The 20,338-nt window shown below is 45.9% G+C and overlaps 1 protein-coding gene across 1 annotated transcript in view; it reads right to left on the bottom strand.

Moving 5' to 3' along the window:
• Mccc2 (methylcrotonyl-CoA carboxylase subunit 2) overlaps window positions 1-18,672 on the bottom strand; it is a 64,094-nt gene extending 45,422 nt beyond the window's left edge. Inside the window, exons 1-3 of the mRNA XM_041663793.1 lie at window positions 18,415-18,672; window positions 6,330-6,396; window positions 1,783-1,867 (exon numbers count right to left, since the gene is read on the bottom strand). Of these exons, the coding sequence (XP_041519727.1) occupies window positions 1,783-1,867; window positions 6,330-6,396; window positions 18,415-18,543 (281 nt within the window). The 5' untranslated portion in view covers window positions 18,544-18,672. The remainder of the gene's footprint in view (window positions 1-1,782; window positions 1,868-6,329; window positions 6,397-18,414) is intronic.
• Window positions 18,673-20,338: the final 1,666 nt, after the last annotated feature.

Genomic DNA, 20,338 nt, shown 5'->3' with positions numbered 1-20,338 from the left:
GGCTGATCCCGGGATCATATAAGATAGTAGAAAACTGACTCCTGAGAGCTGTCCCCTGACCCCCACACATGTGCCATGGCACGCCGGCACCCACGCTCACCATGCATGCTCTCATACAAATACAGATGTCAGAAGAACACGGTGGGCAAGAGGTGCAGCCCAGCTGTGGCAGGTCTTACCGTGCACGCACAAAGCCCTAGGGCCAATGCCCAGCACCACACGAATCAAGTGTGGTGGTGCACACTTTTATGTCGTCCCATCCCAAGGGAGACAGAGGCGGGAGGGTCAGAAGTTCATGGATGGGCTGGGGTTGTATCTCAGTGACAGTGTTCTTGCCTAACTTGAGAGAAGCCCTAGGTTTAATCTGCAGTGCTTTCAAAATAGAGAAGGGGCCTCAAGGTTCTCAGCCATACAGTGATTTTTAAGGCAGCTACATGAGATCCTATCTTAAAACACAAAAGTCAAAAAGGAAAAGAAAAAAAATACCCCTTACGTACACCCACCTTTTTCACTGTACCCCATGACCTATCCTTCAGGAGATATACCAGGTCAACGCTCTACTGTTTATAAAACAACGAGAGATCGACACCCTTGCCCCTCCATCCTTCCATCTGTACCATCCCTGCTGCTCACAGTCTATGACCAGCGCAGGAGCCAGAAGAGCAGTGTCTTTAAAAACAGTCACATGTCACACTTCAAGACATAATCCAGACAGTAGACGCCGTGGGGAGACTCTGTCACTTCCAAGAAAAATAACAAAACTATATGAACACAAACTAAGAGAGTGCAATGTCACCAGGCAGCCCAGTCTTATGGGTCTAGCACAGTAAATGTCATCACGCGACATGTGACTTGGAAACTCAACAAGTCCTGTTGAATCCCAACTGCAGTTCGCTCTTTTTCTGAGAGTCGGAATCAACAGCCCACGGGTCCTCAGAATCAGAGCCCACCCCTACTGTCCTCCCCTCCACACCGCCCGTGTCAGCCCCACTGGTCCCTGGACACTGCTCAAACATGCCCAGCACTCCGCTGCAGAGCTCTGGCTCTGGTGTTTCTGCTTCCCTCAACCCTGGCCTCATTCTAGTACATTACCCAGCTCAAGACGTTCGCTGCTTATTTCCTTTCTCCTCTGGCCTTACGGGAACTCCAGCAGGGCAGAGGTGTCTGCCCATGTCATTCCCTGTTCTGTTCATCCCATTCTCATTAAATGTGTGGTACTCTTCCAGTTGAAGAATGAGAGAATATGAGCAAAGTGGTCAAGACCAAGACAGGTACACCCCCTGAAACAGTCCACCTGAGCTAATGGGGATTCATCAACACCAGCCAGACAGGGAAGGAACCAGCATGGGATGGAACCAGTCCCTCTGAATGAGGTTGACAGTTGCCTGGCTGGGGCAGACTGGGGGACCACTGGAATGGACACCAGGATTTGTCCCTGCTACTTGTGCTGGCTTTTTGGGAGCCTGTTCTCTTTGGATGGATACCTTGTTCAGCCTAGATATAGTGGGGAGGGCCTTGGACCTTCCTTTCCCCAGGGCGGTGTGCCTTACCTTCTCTGGGGAGTGGATGGGAGGTGGGGTGGAAAGGTAAGTAGAAGGAATGGGAGGAGGGGAGGAAGTGGGAACTTAGATGGGGTATGTATGATGAAATAAAGATAGTTTGTTTTAATAGATAGATAGATAGATAGATAGACAGATAGATAAGAACCCAAATTTAAAAGCATTTTGTGATGGACTGTCCAGCAGAACAGGACATGCTGAGGTAACAGGCGCTAGTACCAACCCTGGGTCTATGAGATTGTCGATTCTGTCTCTGGGTAAGAGCTTCCCTCTTGACGTGTGCCGGGCCCGGGCTTTCTCGCTGCCTCCTGCAATAGAAGCATGATTAGATTAGAGCAGATAGACATGAACTAGGCTTCTTTCTCACTTAATGCACTCACATACAGCGCTCCACTCCAAACATGGTGCTTTAGAAAAGGTTCAGTGGGCCAGGCGGTGGCGCACTCCTTTTAGCCCAGCGTTTGAGAGGTGGAAGCAGTTGGACCTCTGAGTTTGGGGCCAGCCGGGTCTACAGAGTGAGTCCCAGGACAGTCAGAGCTACATAGAGAAACCCAGTCTCAAAAAAACCAAATAAATGTGTAATTAATAAAAAGAAAAATAAAAAAGTTTCAGTGTACCCCGTGAAAAAGTTCTATTATTTTTTTAAATCACTTGATATATCAGATGTCAGTTTTCTGCAGTAAATAACTGAGGGTTTTTTTTAATGGCATATGCATAAACACACACACACACATGCACACACGTGTCTAAAAGCCAGGCACAGTAGCATGACCTCTAATCCTAGCACCATCGGGTTGACACATCTCGGAGTTCACTGGCAAGGGAGCCTACCTGAACTGATGAACTCCAGGTCCGGGGGGATCCCTGTCTCAAAACTAAGGTGGAGAGTGACAGAGATAGAGACGATGTTAACCTCTGGCCTCCATACACAAATATAAATGTGCTCCCCCGACACACACAGACACCACATGTACAAGTGATACACACACATACACACACTAATCTATCCCTCCTCCTAGACTATATAATCATACATGTTCTGAATTCACCAATAGCTGTCTAAAGAGATGGCATGCTGTTTTCATTAAAATTCCCACACTACAATAGCATCTCATTGTCCCACATGTACTGGACACTATCACATGTACATGCACCGCCCTGTACATGGGAACAGCCCTACTCTGTATCTGTACCAGGTCAAAGTCTAGCTTTGGAAATCCCCTCCATGCTTGGCACGTGCAAACTTGCCGAAAGGTGCCATTAGGTCTGCACACGAGAAAGTCGAAATCCTTCCATAGTGATTAGTCCCCCTTGGTAATATGTTGGCAGAAGAGATGGTCTTCTGTGGTTTGCAACGTTACCCAAATCTTGACAAAAATTACACTAACCAAGAGCAGGTCAGCTACTCTAGTCAGGCTTCTTGAGTACGCAAGCCTTACCACCCAACCTGCAAACACTCGGGGACTTGAGTGTTCCTCCACCATGGCTCTGAGCAAGCCACAGCAGGAGTGGGAGAAGCATCAAGCTACCAGAAAATGCTTTTAACTGTTGCCCACAAATGTATCCTAACACAGCCTCTGCCTAATAAAATAGTCAACAATTTAAGAGTGCCATTTCTTTGTTGATGAAGATAAAATTATGTTCATACCCATTTAAACAAGCTTCTAAATACAGCATTATTTTCCAAGTCAGGGATCTTGGCTGCAAGAGGAATACTTTTTTCTTAAGAGGTACACAGGAAATTCTTACGAGTAAACCTACTTTTAAGCTACCAAGAAAACTATATCATAAATTATTTCTTCTTTCAAAATGAGTTAGTTGCAAGACAGTATGGTTAAAATTGTCTTTTCTCTCCTCCTGACTACTGGTCAAGTTCCTAACGAGGTGTGTTTAGGGGTGGGGAAAAGGGATGAAGCATTACAAAAAGCAGAAGTTCTAGAGGGTGCTACCATCATCTAGAGGACGCTGCCTTGATTCTGGTGTTGGTACATGGGTCAAAATGCGTGCAACAACATACTTTAGTGCAGCTTCTTGTACACTAACTTACTTCAGTATCTAAAAACAAAAAGTGTTGCAAGGCTGGGGCAAAGGGCTTTGGAGAGTAGGTGACCTAAGTGTTCATTAAGGGGCCAGCAGTTGAAGAGCCACAGGTGGGAGGAGGGTGACAGAGCGGGAGATGGAAAGGATACTTCAGACAGTCTAGTTGATTGATAGTGACGGAGAATGGATTACCCCCGCGGTGCTTTCATAATAACCAGAACCAAGTATTTTAATTAATACACATTAATCGTAGGGATGCGAGTGTTTTGATAAATTTAGAAGTGCTTTGTTTTTATCCTGGAGGTATCTTTATGAAGTAAACATCCACAGACGGCTTTAGTGGTTGAGGTGGGGCTTTTGTTTCTGTTGTTTTGTTTTTTAAGGCATTTAAAAATGGAAGACAGGGCTGGAGAGATGGCTCAGTGGTTAAGAGCACTGGCTGCTCTTGCAGAGGTCCGGAGTTCAATTCCCAGAAACCACTTGGTGGCTCACAACCATCTGTAATGGGATCTGGAGCCCTCTTTGGGTATGTGGGCATACATGGAGGCAGAATGTTGTATACTTAATAAATAAATCTTAAAAAAAATAAATGAATAAAATAAAAATGGAAGACAAACTTCATTCACGGTGATGAGCGATGAGTGTCCCACGGTTGAAGTGACAGCAGTGGGACATCAGTGGGCAGTGAGAAGGTCCTGACTGGCCCCCGGCACACAGCCTTTGGAAGATGCTGGAATTCTGGTTTCCTGGTTTCAGGGATGCTAACGTGTGAACATTTGCGAATTGTAGAACCAATGTGATTTAATGAATTGCACACAAGGAGAGCTTCATAAATGACTACTCACCCGTGAAACCAGAGTACCACTGCTCTAACAGGCTGAGTTAAACTCCAGAGTCAAACTCCGGAGAAATGTCCAGACTACCTTGCACAAAAGCCCCAAACAGCACAAAAACATTTTGCTACTAACATGATAGAAGAGTCATCCAAAGGTGTGCTAAAAATGTATGTTTAGAGGGATTATTTATGGGTGATTTTTTTCTTGATACTTTTTCATTTTCCAAAAGTATATTTTAATATGGTTTAATAATTAACATACATTCATACATGTTGATAATAATGTCCACTTATTTTCATGGCAGAACAATTCTAGGCAAAACTGTGAAGGCTGAAGTCATCCTCTCTCCCATCCCTTTCTCCTGCAGGCCTGCTTAGTAGAGAAGCCCTTCCCTGTAACTCACGAGAGTGCAACAGGCCCACACTGCAGGACCTTGGACACCTCTTGCTTCAAAACCATCTGCCCTCAGGGCCCAGAAAACCCTCAACTGATCAAACCAAACTGATGATCAGCGTAACCGTGGAGTTACCTCTTCCAACAAAACAGGCTTTTATTTTGGCAAGTGTGTGGGTTCTTCTTCCAGAGACAGTGTGCTAATCTATATATTTGTTTATTCTTTTAGGGGGTAGAGAGGTGGGTATGCCGGGAACTGAACTCAGAGCGAGTGCTATGCTAAGGCATGCACAGCACCACTGAGCCACAGCCCTGATTCTTCCAAAGTGCTCTTGACATTGTGGCATGACACTATCATCTACAGAGTTAGTCATTATATGTAAACTGAGTCACCAAAACCTCCCTCACGTTTTAAGTAAGTTTATAATTTTGTGATGGGCCACACTTGTGGCTGTCCTGGTCCATAGAAAGCTGAGGTTGGCTTGTTTCCGTAGCATCTCAAGAGTGCAAATTACAGCTATCTTTGGTATCTTTGGGAAAAAAAATTTTACTCATTTTGACCACACTGCTACAGTAAAAAAGACAGAGATCAATACACTTAAATACCTCTATTTTATTTGCTTCTATTGTCAGTTCCCTTTTGCCAATTCTGTATAATCTATTAATTTAAAAGAAGATGGAAATGTGTAGTTAAAGAACTTATATTTCAGACTCACTCCTAAGGTTACGTACAAAACTTAGATATAAATAGAAAACGAAAGGCTGCTTTTAGAAGAATTAAATGATTTAAAGGGAGTGGGATGTAGTGGAGTTAGCGGAGCTCTGGCCCCATCCCCCGCCACACATCAACTGCGCACGATGGTGCACCTATAATCTCAGCACTTTGGAGGTGGAAGCAGGGAGGATCAGGAGTCCCGGGTCATCGTCCAAGTGCAGTCTGGCTATAAGATGCCTAATCTCAGAAATAAACAAACAATATAACCCAAGTGCTTAGCAATAAAACTAACCTCTGGCACACTTCTCCAAACTTTCTCCAAGACCAACATTGAGGTCCTTTCTTCCCTAACACAGTACCTTTAGGTGGCCTCTCTGTTCACATGCCACACCTTGAATAAACTCCTTAAAGAAAAAAAATACATAGAATGTTTCTTATGTTTCTACTTCTCTAATTACTCCAATGGAGGAAAGCTGACTTCTAAACATAGCAATACCTAGGAATGCAATAATACTCTCTGAGCACAGGTAGGGTGAAGCAGACTCTACCAATGAGGACACTGGAGGGAATAGTTTGTCATGAGGACTAGAAAATTCACATTGCTCCTCATATAGTAGAGACCTGCAATAGACTAAGAATCTTACTTTGTAGATGGGAGTAATAGCACATGACTGTAATCTCAGTGTTTTGGAGATTGTGGCAAGAGAATCAGGGATTCAAGACCAGCATGGGGTACGTAGCAGGCTATAGAAGACAGACAGACAGACAGACAGACACGGGCCTTACCTAGTCTTATATACTGGGCTCGTTCATGAAGTTGACTCACTAGATCTTTCATCTGCTCATAGTTCTCCTGAAACAGAAGCACAGAGGGAGGGAGACCGGAATGTTATAAAGTCCTTATCCTTTAGCCAAAGCCAGAGTCAAGAAACACAGCACGGGAGCTGGAGAGGTGGCGCAGATGTTTAGAGCCCCAATACTCTCGCAGAGGACTCAGGCTTGGTTCCCAGCACCCACAGGCAGCTCACAACCACCCGTAACTCCAGAAGAGCCAACACTGTCTTCTGGCTTCAATAGGCACCTACAAGCACATAAATTTATTCAAGCACACACCTATATACATAACAATAATAAACGCATAGATATTAAAAAAAAATCAAAGACTGAGAGTGTGACAGAGGTGGAGAACTTGCCTAGTACATGTGACGTAACTCCATACTGCAAAACAGAAAAGAAAAGGACCAACATATGCCAGTTCCGTGTGACCTCCACACAGGGCCACCATCACCCCAACTATGTGGCGATTGATCGTGTAGAAAGATCAATTTCTGTCCACTTGTACAGTTCTGTTTTAGGCCCACCAGCCCCTCTGACTCACCCTCTCCGAGTCTGAGCCCCGTTTTAAGTCCTAATCACGTTATTTCACGCCAGCGCCAGTCTGGGCCACCCATACTCTCTTCCTTAAACAGCTATTGAATTTAACTGGTAAAAACTTGCTGTCCCCCTCCCCCTTCTTTGTTCCTTTCAAAACAGTGTTTCCTCTGTGTAGCCCTGGCTGGCCTAAAACTCAGAGATCCACCTGCTTCTGCCTCCCAAGTGCAGAGATTAAAGGCTGTGCCACCGCTGCCCAACCTTTCCCCCCCACTCTGGGGAGGGGTGACTTTCCCGTTTAAGGAACTGGTTTTGTTGTTGTTGTTTTGGACACCAGGCTGGCCTAAACTATGGAGCTGAGAAGGACACTCAGTTTCAGACCCTCCAACCTCTACCACCCAAGTGCAAACATTACAGCTGTGCCCACCACACAGTGCTTCGATGACTACTTTTGAAGGGTCGGAAGCCATCTGTCTTGTTGACCACCTATCTTGTCCATGCCATCATCAGTCACTATCCTGAGATTCTAACCAATGCAAAAATAGTTGTTGACAAGGGGACTTAAAGTTCAATGGCAGGGGTGGGGAGGAGGAGGGTGGACTGGGAGGGAGGAGAAACCAGGAAGAGGTAGGAGAAGCAGGAGGAAGGGATGCATTGTGGCTTACAAGATTCTATTTTTTTTTGTTTTGTTTTGTTTTGTTGAGACAGGGTTTCTCTGTAGTTTTGGAGCCTATCCTGGAACTCCCTTTGTAGACCAGGCTGGCCTCGAACTCACAGAGATCCTCCTGCCTCTGCCTCCCAAGTGCTAAAAACGATCTGAAGGGTAGAAGCAAGAGAATCCAGAGTTTAAGTCTTCCTCGGCTACAGTCAGTTTGAAGCCATCCTGAGCTACATGAGATCTTGTCTCAAAAAAATAAAAAATTAAATTGAAAAGTTCTAAAAAGTAACAATAAGAACAAAACTATATGCTTGTACAAGCTTAGATATCGTCTGTGTGGTTCAGATGAAAATATTAATCTTGAGAAGCAGGAAATGGTAAAGGGGACATTAACAAGCTTGGGGGGCACCAACCAGTTCCCAAATCATGACAGAAAGACTTATTATGAATGCTTGGCCTTATCTTAGCTCTTGTTATAACCTGTTTCTCTTTATCTATGTTTTACCTCAGGCCTTTTTACCTTGCCTTCATTCTGTAGGTCTCACTTTCCTGTTTCCTCTGTGTCTGGCTGACTGCTGCTTGGCTGCTGGCCCTGGGCTTGTCTCTCTCTTCATTCTTCTCTCCCGAGCCTAGATTCCTGCTCCTATTTATTCTGTCTGCCCACCAGCCCTGCCAATCCCTCTACTGCCTATCTATTGCCCATTCCACTCTTTATTAGACCAATCAGGTGCCTTAGGCAGGCAAGGTCCAACAGCAACACGTCTTTTCATAATTAAACAGATGTAATATAAACAAAGGTAACACATCTTTGCCTAGTTAAAGTATATTCCACAACAGGACACCTTTCAGCCTCCTGAATTTTCAAATTCTGTTCGCTCAGCATACTACTCTAGGACAATATTTATGCAGCTAGTTATTTTGCTCCTCTAAGACGTTTTGCTCCCCATGATGTGATTTCCATCTCTGGTCAGTTCTTCATGGTGCTAGAATGCCAGCTGGCTTCCCAGCTTTACAGCGGGTAGGATGTAAGCCCAGGGCCTTCTCTACCCAACAGCCCTGTACACTGTTTTCCCTTCCAAGTCCACGCCCTGCACCCTACAGGCCTGCTGGGAACTTAGCTGAAGAAGCTATCTGGAACATAGTCTCCTCTCTTGACTCCTACCATGGGCTTATTGGAAAGCTTCTAGAAAATGGATGGATGGATGGATGGATGGATGGATGAATACTGATACCTGGTCCTGCTCCCACAGTCTGATGGGGGTTGCAAGTCTAGTCTGAGTGTTCAGAACTTTGAAGTTTCTAGGGTGACCCTAACTGGCAGCTCGAACGGAAGAAACACTGACAATATCATAGTTCAGAGGTTTGACTCATGGATGTTACTGGAAGGTTAGTGCGTGGCAAATCCTCTTTCCCACAGGACTCTTCTTGACTGTCTAGAGCGTGCTGGCAGCAACACTAGGCAGGGAAACCCAAACAGAAGCTCTGCTATTATTATATTTATTTTTATTAGCTTTGCTTTTTGGAGAAGGGTTTCTCTGTGTAACAGCTCTGGCTGTTCTGGAGCTCACTTTGTAGATCAGACTGGCCTAAAACTCCCAGAGATCCCCCTGCCTCTGACTCCCGGGTGCTAGGATTAAAGGCGTGCGCCACCACTGCCTGGCTGCTCTGCTACTATGCACCCAGGAGACTGCCTTTATTCCCACACAGGCAAGATGGAAGCTGCTGCCTGGCAAGAAATTGGATCCCCAGAGCATGTCTGTTCCACCAGTGGCCAAGAGGTGGCACCAGAGCAGTGTCACCAGAGATGCATGAAGGCACACAGAGCTGCTCCTGTGTCCGGAACTGTCCTGGGCTCCCCTGGCACAGGACAAGCCTCGTGTGCACAAACCAGACAGTGGCAGACAGGGGCTTGGGGCAGTGCCGCCAAAGGCAGTCTCCATATCTGTTGTGGAGTCTCATTTCTCCCCTGAAAGCTCTCATCACAGTCTCAGGCTGCATCCCCCACAGTGCAGCTCAGGGACTGATGCACCAGCCCAGCTCAACCCCTGCGCGGCCCTGCACTGCTGCTGTTCGCCAGCTCAGCATGCTGCTAGGTGGGAGGAAACAGCTTCACTGCAGAGGCACAGACACACTTTGTTTCAGTTGTGCACCTAAGGTACATTCTGTTTTGTTTTTTTTTCCTTACATTTATTTATTTGAGCGTGTAACACACATATGCATTCACACATCATAGCACAAGTATGGAGGCCGGTTCTCTCCACTGTCAGGTAAGGCTTGGTGGCAAGCATCTTAACACACCGAACCACCTTGCTGGCACCTAGGGACCATTCTTATTTCCATTCCACTACAGGGCTAAACCCACCTAATTAGTGCCAAAATATTAAACAAAAACAAAACACAACTTCGTTTTAAAATGTCTTTCTCAAGAGGAGACGGCGGGATGGGGAAAGGTATGTCAACAGTCATTTATAATTAGATGAGAGAAATAGTTCCGAGTTCTGCCACACAGCAGTGATGACACAAAAACACTGTGTTGCATATTCTGAAAAAGTTAGAAGACGAATTTAATATCTTTTCACCACAAATGGTAAATATTAGGCTGGATAGATCACGGTGCACACCTATACTCCCAGCATTCCAGAGGCAGAAGCAGAAGGCTAGGCAGTTGGAGGCCAACCGGGGCTACAAAGTCAAAAACAAGCAACCCAAAATAAAGTTCGAGAAATGCTACTTGGATAGAACACCTCACAGTATAGGCATGGACTGAAATGCCACATGGCATTCTACCAACAGTGATTTCTGTGTCGATTTCAAAAGTTAACTGAAGAGAAGACGTCCTATGAGTCGTAAAAGGGCATCATGAGGGTAGCAAGTCGTCTTCAACGGCCCAGGGTTTGAGATTCCACTTTCCCTCTCTGCCACTCTCAAGACAGCAGTTTCTGCAATCCACACACTCGCTCTGAGTTTAAGCTCTAGGAAGAAGTTTCGCCCAAACCATCAACCCTTGTGTCTTTTCAGCTTTAAACAGTCAGGGTAAAAAGCCGCCCTGAAAACATATACTGCTGGAAAGATGGACCTTGGGCGTTTCCAATTTTAGGGTTGAATTCGTTCCCCAGGTTCAACAAAAGGAACAGTACTCTGCATAAAACCCACAGACTGCATATCTTGGCAAGGGGCACGTACACCAAAGAACACTCCTCTATCTGTTTAAAATTGAAGAACTGAGGTGGTGAGATGGCTCAGTGGGTATTGCTGACACCCCAAGTTCAACCCCAGGGGAGAAAGGAAGGAGCCAGCCGACTCCACAAAGTTGTCCTCTGACCGCCATACACGGACCACAGCATGCTCCCTACCCCATGCGTTGACACACATAACAGTAATAAACAAAAGTTAATATGCATATATATTAGAGTTGATAGGGAGAAAAGAGAAAGGGTCTTTCCAGCTGCCATATGGAACATTATTTCTCCACTAAGTACATCCATAGCTGTGTCTCATTCGGTCCACAGACACCTGAGGCCATGGGCAGTACCAAAATGTTCCCCCACACACATGCCTAAAACGCAGTTTAATCTTTTAAGTTAGGCACAGTAGACAATAACAATAATAAAGTGAAACAATTATAACTCATGGGACATGACAGTTATTTAAAATATGAGTTGTTTTGTCCTCGACTTTTTATTCAATGATTTCAGGAGACAAACTGCAGAAGGCACATCAGTGGACAGTGGGGGTGATGGGATTCAGTCCTGTCCAGTCCCGCTTAGCCAGCAGTTCTGGAGGAGCAGAGGAGTCGCATCTGCACAGATCACACCGTCGGGGTCCCATGAGCAGTTCTGGCACCCCTCTAGTTTGTCCCCATTGTTGCTAACTTAACTTTGGTGAAGATCTTCAGACACAACAGGAAAGACTAGAGGAGCCCAAACATGGTCAAGATTGCTTCTTTTGTCTTCTTTTTTTAGTTTGTATTTTTGTTTTCAAATTCTGTATTTTACTTATCCTAAAGAAAACCTACCACAGGTAGCAAGTGCTGTGGTTCCAATTGTTCAGTGTGTTGTTTTAATCTCTTCCCATCATTTTCTCGAATGTTCTGCTTGTAGATGTTTCCACTAATGAATCCTCAGGGTCCTTGAGCTTGCTCTTCTTCCTGTAGAGACTCTGCTGTGCCTGCAGGGTTACTGGGGTTCTGTTGTGATTTTTAATTGTTTGTCCTATCAAAGAGAGATTTAGTTGACCACTCTGCCCTGCTCCATATACATACACCTGATCCTGACTTGTTTTTCAAGACAGGGTTTCTCTGTATAACAGCCCTAGCTGTCCTGAAACTTGCTCTGTAGACCAGGCTGGCCTCGAACCCACAGAGATCCACCTGCCTCTGCTTCCCGAGTAATGGGATTAAAGGTGTGTACCACCACCGCCCACTCTCAGGCTTTTGCAGACCACAAACACTAAAGTGCAGAGCTGATGAGAACAGCTCACACACGTCCAGAGAAACCATGTGTCCTCCGTCATAGAGCCCCAGACCTGAGGCACAATCTCTGTACCAACATCCTGCGAATCTAGAGCAGAGTCGATCTACACTAAGGGTAGACAGCCTTTAAATCAGAGGTTCTCAATCGCTGGGTCATGACCCCTTTGGGGGTCGAATGACCCTTTCACAGGGGTCACCTAACACCATCGGAAAACACAGATATTATACACAGATATGGTTCATAACAGCAGAAAAATTAAAGTTACGAAGTAGCAATGGAAACAATTTTATGGTTGGGGTCACCACAACATGAGGAACTGTATTAAAGGGTCACGACATTAGGAAAAAATGAAAACCAATGTTCTCCATATTAACCCTAGCTCAGTCAGTCTCTCATTAAGAAACAGGGAAGGGGGCAGGCATAGTGGCACATGGTGCTGGGGATACTGAGGCAAGATAAATTCAGGGCCAGCCCGGGCTACATCATGAAAGCTTGCCTGGAAAAAAAAAAAAGCCTAGTTTATAAATAAGGGAAACTCATTCTTTGCCAGGGCCTTCTTGAAGTGCTCAGTAGTGGGGGACGTAAAAGCAGGAAGGACAGAGGGCCGCTGTGTGAAGAAAACAGGGCAGAGAGCAAGCACCGAGGCCAGAGCGTGGACCGAGGCCAGAGCGTGGACCGAGGCCAGAGTGTGGACCAAGGCCAGAGCGTGGACCGAGGCCAGAGCGTGGACCGAGGCCAGAGCATGGAAATAGTATGCAATGTGTGTGCATCTCTTGCCCTTGGCAGGCCTCTATTGTCTCCCATTCATGGGTGTGTTTGCATCAGAGTTGCTGCTTCTAAGTGGAGGTCCCTGGAAATAAGACATTGCTTATTGTTTTGATTTCTTTTAGATTTATGTACTTATTTCTTTTGTAAGACGCATGCATGTACATGAACCATAGGCCTGCCTGGTACCCTCGCAGATCAGAAGAGGGTGTAAGATCTCCCAGAACTGGAGTTACTTATGGCTGGCTGTGGACCACCGTGTAGGTGCTGAGAACTGAACCTGGGCAAGTGCTCTCAATCGCTGAGCCATCTCTCCAGCCTTTTGTCAGAATGTTGACGGCATTCACCTCCATCTTACCCACCCCATCAGCCTCTCTCCTGCTCCTCTCCCCAGTGAGCCCTCTTGGCATCCCATGGTTCTGAGGTGTACAAACTATGACTGGGAAGGCCTGAAGGCTGTTTATTCTTGGATGTATGCAGTCAGACCAGTCGCCAGTGGTCTTTGTGTGCTGTCCTCAAACATGAAGGCCCCTGAGGCAGCCAGCCCTCTAGGGGCCAGGCTCTTCGCAGTCAGAACTGGGGCGCACATCCCATCCTTCATGTCCTTTGTCCCAAGAACCATCTGGAGTCTTATGCTGGTGAGGGTGCTGCAAAGCAAAGATCACACATTCCGTCTCACTCTTGGAGAAGTCCATGTGTGCTTTCCTCCGCGCCGCTAGGATGCTACAGAAGTGGTGGCAAAGCCTGTTCTTATTGATCCTAGGGATGAGCCCAACAAATACAAGCAACACTAAATGGACTTATGAGGCTGTATTTAAGTGTGTGTGTGTGTGTGTGTGTGCGCACGTCATGCATTTGAGAGGGAGTGGGGTAACATGAGAAGAATTGGAGGAAGGAAAGGGAAGGTTTAATAAACCTGTCAGAGACTTCTATAGCTAGAAATGACATTTTCTGGACTCTTTGGGCATCCACTCTCATACACGCGTGTGCGTGCACACACACATACTTAAAAATAAAACAAATTTTTCAGAAAGCATTAGAGTTGTTGCATGCAGATGACTCCAGTTGGACGATTCAATTCACTTCAGAGTGCATTGTGAGGCCAGGTGTGGCAGCCCATCCCTGCAGTTCCTGCTCAGAAGGCTAACAACGAAGGCAGGAGGATTTCAGGAGTCTAGGAGTTCAGGTTCAGTCTGGGGAGCAGCATGACAAGACTCTCCACCTCTCCCAAAAATGAGTTACAGAGCAAAATAAATAAAATTTAAAAAAATATGATTCAGAGCTGGGAGTGATGGCATGTGTCTATAACCTTAGTACTAAGAGGGGAAATGAACGTTTGAGGCCAAGCGTGGCCATATTGTGAAACTCGACATTTAAAAAAAAAAGGAAGACGCTAGAGAGAGGGCTCAGTAGTCAAGAGCACTTGCTGCTCTAGCAGAGGACACTGGTTCAGTTCTCAGAAACCACATGGAGAAATAGTTCTCAACCTGTGGGTCTCAAACTCTTTGGGATGCACGACCCTTTCACAGGGCCGCATATTAGATACCCTGCATATCAGATATTCATGATTCATAACAGTAGAAAAATTAGTTATGTAGTAGCAATAAAAATACCTTTCTGGTTGGGGTCAGCACAACAGGAGGAGCTGTGGCTAAGGGGGGCAGCATTAGGAAGGCTGACACAGATACCCACAGCAAACCCATAACTCCAGTTCCGGGGGAATCTAATGCCCTCTTCTGGTTCCCATAGACACCAAGCACACACACGGTACATATGAATACATGAATACATGTTATTTAAAATAACATTTAAAATAAAAAATAAAATGTTGAAACATCTCAATTTACACTGTCTATGACTCATTTTGTATCTAAGGACATGATGTAGAAGTTAGAAGTGGAAAAGAAGGAAAAACTGTCTATGCAAAAGTAGCCAAAAAAAAAAAAAACCCTAAAATGTCCTCACTCAAGAATCACAAGTAAATGAAGTCAATAAAGATATTTAAATTAAACTACTGTAACTTTGCCATTTAACAAAGCCTTCAACGGATGATGGGAAAAAGAAGTTATATTTGCTGTTCTGAGTGACTGATAATTGCACACCCTAATGCAGATGGATCATACAAACCCACTAGCAAATACCATCTCTCTCATCCACCAAACCACTGAGCTATCTCTCTAGCCCTGGCACTTGTTTTTGAAAGAGGGTCATGTATTGCCTTGGCTGACCTCAGACCCCTACTCTTAAGAGGTGCTCCCATATGCGTGCAACACCATGCCTAGTTTACACTTTAATATCCTGAGTTTAATGTACCTATATCCAATACTTTGATAGAAAATCAAGCTGGAATTGACACACTGGATAGCTCCAGAAGTGTTGTACAGGTCACAGGGAGAAAAAAAAAAATCAATGATCCTTACTTAGTACTGGGCCCTGCACATTGCAAAACCAATTTCCTCAGCAAGATGTGCCCACTGGTGTAATAGCGGCATAACTGTTAGGAGATAACCAACCACTTTCTGGTTGTGTAACACGAAGGGGCCTGCTTGTTGGGGTTTCCGTCCCATGGGGTACCCCACAGCCGGCAAGCCCCAAAGAAAATCACACAGAGAACTCCATAAGTTATAAAACTGATTGGCCCATTAGCTCAGCCTACTTATTAGCTCTTGTAAATTATATTAACCTATTGTTCTTATCTATGCTAGCCATGTGGCTCAGTACCTTTTTCAGCCGGCAGGTTACATCTTGCTTCTCGGTGGTATGGGCAGGAGTGGGAGTAATGGGCTTCCTCCTTTCCAGCATTCTCCTGTTCTCATCGCCCTGCCTCTACTTCCTGTCTGGTTGACCCACCTATACTTCCTGCCTGGCCAATCAGCGTTTATTTAAAACATGATTGACAGAATACAGATAATTCTTCCACACCAGGTTGGAGTTTGATGTCTATTCCACAAAATGGAATTCACGTCTGGCACTGTGAACCTAGTCAAAAGTCCTTGGCTTGGGAAGTAATGGGCTCTAGGGGAGCAAAGTACTACTGTTGCCCTGCTGAACGGACACGTTGTCAAATTAACTGTCTGTTTCTAAACATTTATGTTTATACACACATATGAGCACTGCTCTCAACCTCAGTCAAAGAAGCTTCTGTAGAGTGGGCAGCAGTTAATGCAGAGACTCATAACTGTCAAAGCGCGGAGGATAAGTAACTGTGAAGTACTCAGCCTTAAACGAGACATCTACATCACCCACACCAAGACACAAGACTCAGGGACCAGCATACAGAAGGGGATGGAAGGATCGTAAGGAGTGCTGCCTTCTGGATCCAACACAGCTATTGTGCTCAGGAGCTCACTGCAGTTGTGGCTACCCAAACAAGACCCGCACCAGGTCAAGCAAATGATGTCCCTCAGCAATAGGTCTCAGTGAGTTTTCAAGAGGGGCGGTAACTGAAAGGACAGGAATATGGGAGGGTAGGACATGTTGGGAAGTGTCTACGGAACCTGGGAGGCAAAGCTGGGAATAGATAACATTAAGAAACACCAGCAGGGCATGGAGACTGGAAAGCAGCTCCAGCTAGGCGGCTGCGGGAAAGCCCTCAGCTCTACTAGGAACCACTTTCCAGTGTGGCCTGCTGGGGAGGGGCACCCACACCTCTGTAAATAAACTCTCACTTCTGCTCTAAGGAAGCCTGGAAAACTCATAAACAAGAGTGAATTACAGCAGAATTGTGCCTTGGTTCATCACTAGGACCTTAGGAATCCCAGAGGTGGGTGATCATCAAGTTCCAGCTTCATCTACCAAGTCAGTTCCAGGATACCCACGGCTACAAAGAAAAACTTTGTTTCAAAAATATAAACAAGCAAAAAATATACATTGTATTTGTGTATGAAATTGTATGAAAAATAAATAAGAGTCCTAAAAAGAGTAAAATAACTGTATTCAAGAAAATGATGGGAGTTAAGCCGGGCGGTGGTAGTGCACGCCTTTAATCCCAGCACTCGGGAGGCAGAGGCAGGCGGATCTTTGAGAGTTCAAGGCCAGCCTGGTCTACAAGAGTTAGTTCCAGGACAGGCTCCAAAACCACAGAGAAACCCTGTCTCGAAAAAAAAAAAATGATGGGAGTTGAGCAGTGGTGGTGCATACCTTTCATTTCAGCATTTGGGAGGCAGAGGCAGGCAGATCTCTGAATTCGAGGCCAGCCTGGTCTACAGAGTGAGTTCCAGGATAGCCAGGGCTACACAGAGAAACCCTGTCTTATAAAAAGAAGGAAGGGGAGGGGAGGGGAGGGAAGGAAATAGTTGGAACCATTAGGTTAAACAACTAGAGTCAGGAAAACAAATGCCACATTGTCTCTCACATGCAGAATTAGGTTATATATATGTCATGATATATATGCGTGTGTATATACACATACACACATACACATCATGACATGAAAGTAGACTATCTGAAAGAGGAAAGGGACCAGCAGAAGAGTAGAGAGAAGACAAGATTGTAATGTATGTACATATCACTTTGTACAGCTAGTATATACTAACTTTATTATTTTATTCTGTTGTGGTGGTGGTGTCTTCTTTTGGGGGGTGCCCACTTTGTAACTCTGGCTGTCCTGGAACTGGCTTTGCAGATCAAGTTGGACTAAACTCACAAAGATCCACCTGTTTCTGCCTCCCAAAGGATGGAATTAAGACTGGGATTGAGACTGGGGTCAGCACACCCAGCTAATACATGTTAATTTTAAAGGGCTAAGGTATCCACATTCTTTTGGTTTTCAGTCTAGCCTTCATCTTTTAACTTGAACTGCCAGGTCTTTCCTAACCTAACTCCATTTCACCCATAACTTCATGTGCGCTCAGCCTTTCCGGCGTTAGAAACCAGTTACCACACAGACTCACAGCGATCTGACTTCTTGTTCACATCTCAGCCCAAAACGAGTTCCATTCCTACACATCCATGCCAAATACTTAAAATACTGCACAAACAATTCGGTGTTTCTAAGTTAACTTCTTCCCAGACAAAAACTGCTGGTTCTGTGAAGAATTTAGATGTTATCTTTATAGGCTTAGAAGCCATGAAACAGACTGAAATTTTCCAGCTTTGATATTTCACAACTTACAAGTTGCTTCTTTGGTCTGAGGAAGCCTCCCAAGTCCAAGAAAAGCAATTTAAAGGTAGGCAGGATACGTATTTATTGTTAACATAATTATTTAACAAACGCGTGTGAACAAGGCCCAGCGAAAAGGTGGCTGCCACAAGACCCCTAAGGAATATACTGGCCATGCAAATATGAGGACCCCACCTTCGAGACCCCGAAGTTGCCAAACTGGGCTCAAACATCTGCAAACTTCCCAAGAGGCAATGCTGAGAGGGGTTTTTAGAATCACTGATTTTAGTGACACAAAAGGCCAGTGCCAGTTCTAAAAGTGAACTAATATCTCACCGGGACGATTTTCTTCTGCAAACTTCATAAGACCCCATTGCCTCCCAGAATGATGCCTTGAGGTGCAGAGGAAAGAAGAGCAGAAATCCAAGCGTGCCCACCCTCCGGCCGCTGGAGACTCTGGGCCAGCAGAGCAAGCAGGGCCACCTGGACGCTCTCTCAACCTACCTGGTAGGTGGAGGAGCCCGAGTCAGGCTGGGTGCCTAGTCGGGCCACCGAGTCCCCGTGATAGGCACGCGACCGGGAGACAGCGGCCCGAGCGCAGGGCCGCAGAGCTGACCTCAGCGCGCCCCACATGGCGGCGGCGAACACCGAGAGAGCGAGGAGAGCGAGGGCGGCCCGCGGAAAGACGTTTCGCCCGGCAGATGTGCACCTCCAAGCAGCTGCTCTACCTGAGTCCTCGCACAGCAATCCTGGTCCACCAGCTCCCGGGCCAGCCCCTGCACACGTGCCATCGCAGACCACTTCCCATTGGTCGGGGCCGCGCGCCACGCCTCTCGATCCCGCCAATGAGGAACAGAAGAACAGCTCCGCGAGGCCGGGTTCCATCGCGAGCCTAGGAGCCCTGGGTTGACTAGAGGGCGCCGCTGCAATCCGGACAGTGGCTGCACGGACAGCATAGGGGAAGCGCTTCTGTTCTGGGCGTGCAGCCACCCCTAGCTAGCCCCTCCACTGCAGAGCACGTCTGATCACTCTTAAAACTCTTAAAAACAGATTGTAGACACCAGAATTGAGATGTTCAGGAAGAGACCCTCAACACACCCATAAGGATTAAAAACACTAAACGAAGTCCCTTAACTTAGTTTTTTCTCCCCCACTCACATACTTATTGAACACTTACATGCTATCATTACACATGCTTCCTTAGAGGAGAAAGTAAAGCGTTTGGAACATCAGAAGAATGGACAAGCTAGAGAAGAGGGTCGGCTATGGTCTGGGAGTGAATGTGGTTCCAGACTTTATGAGCGCTTTGTGAGAGAACAGCACAAATGACTACCACTCCAGTAAGAGCCAGATCAGGTAGGAGCACAACACAGCTGAAATGGAAACCAGGCAGGGCTGCTCTCTCTTTCGCTCTTTGGGGGCAGGGACTTCACTAATTGGCAGCTTTAAGGAAGAGAAGCCTTGTCCGCAGAAAACTATGGTAGCTTATCAAGTAGAGTCCCATCTTGCCAAATGGAATAGAATGAGAAAGAGCCCAGTCTGAGTAGGGGGAACAACCTGTCAGAGCTCCACGTTTTATTACCGTGCAGCAAACAGTACAAACACCAGCATTGCTGTATCCTTTGCCGTAAATCTTTAGGAAGGTTTATGAGGTGGCTTATGCTATGCAGTTTAGTATCCTTTGAGGCAGTGTTCGTCTGTGCTGCTATAAAAGGCTGTCTGAAACTAGCCACTTGAGGGCATAGTGGCACACCCCAGCATTCCAGAGGCAGAGGCAGGTGGATCTCTGTGAGCTAGAAAGCCGCCAAAGGCTACCTACTTAGTGTGACCCTGTCTCAAAAACATCACCACCAACAACAAAATAAAAATTACCTGAAACTAGGTAATACAGAAATATGTCCGGAAGATATGATGTCCAAGACAAAGGTCCCAGCAAGAACGGTGCCTTCTGAGAGCAGAGTCTCCTAAGACGTCTTGCTGCTGCATCCTTTGCAACAAAACGGAGGAGTGGAAAGGAAGAAAATACCCTTCCTCAACTCTTATAAGGACATCTAAGTCCCATTCATGAGAGCAGAGTCCTCATGATTCAGTCACCCTCTGAGAAACTATGCTTATCAATAATCTAGCACCGGAAAGTTTTACTTGCTTAGTGGCATGAGTCTGGGGGCCTCAGCAACCTATCGAGTTGACATTCACACTGAGAACTTCTGCCAGTCTAGGAATTTAGAGGCCAATCTGAGCAACAGACAAAATGTTGGAATGTGAACTTTGGAGAAGACACCATCATCATATGTAGTGTGATGTTTTACTCTTTACTCTTAAGACTTTTTTTGGGGGGGGGCACCACCCGGCTCCCATATAAATCACACATGGAGACTTATTCTTTGTTATGACTGTCCAGCCTTAGCTTGGCTTGTCTCTTGCCACC

This window comes from Microtus oregoni, unplaced genomic scaffold (genome assembly GCF_018167655.1).
Source record: "Microtus oregoni isolate MIOR12 unplaced genomic scaffold, Mior012 000014F_ref0000157, whole genome shotgun sequence".
NCBI lineage: Eukaryota > Metazoa > Chordata > Mammalia > Rodentia > Cricetidae > Microtus > Microtus oregoni.
Note: the sequence above shows the minus strand (reverse complement) of the source record. Positions and strands in the feature narration are given on the sequence as shown.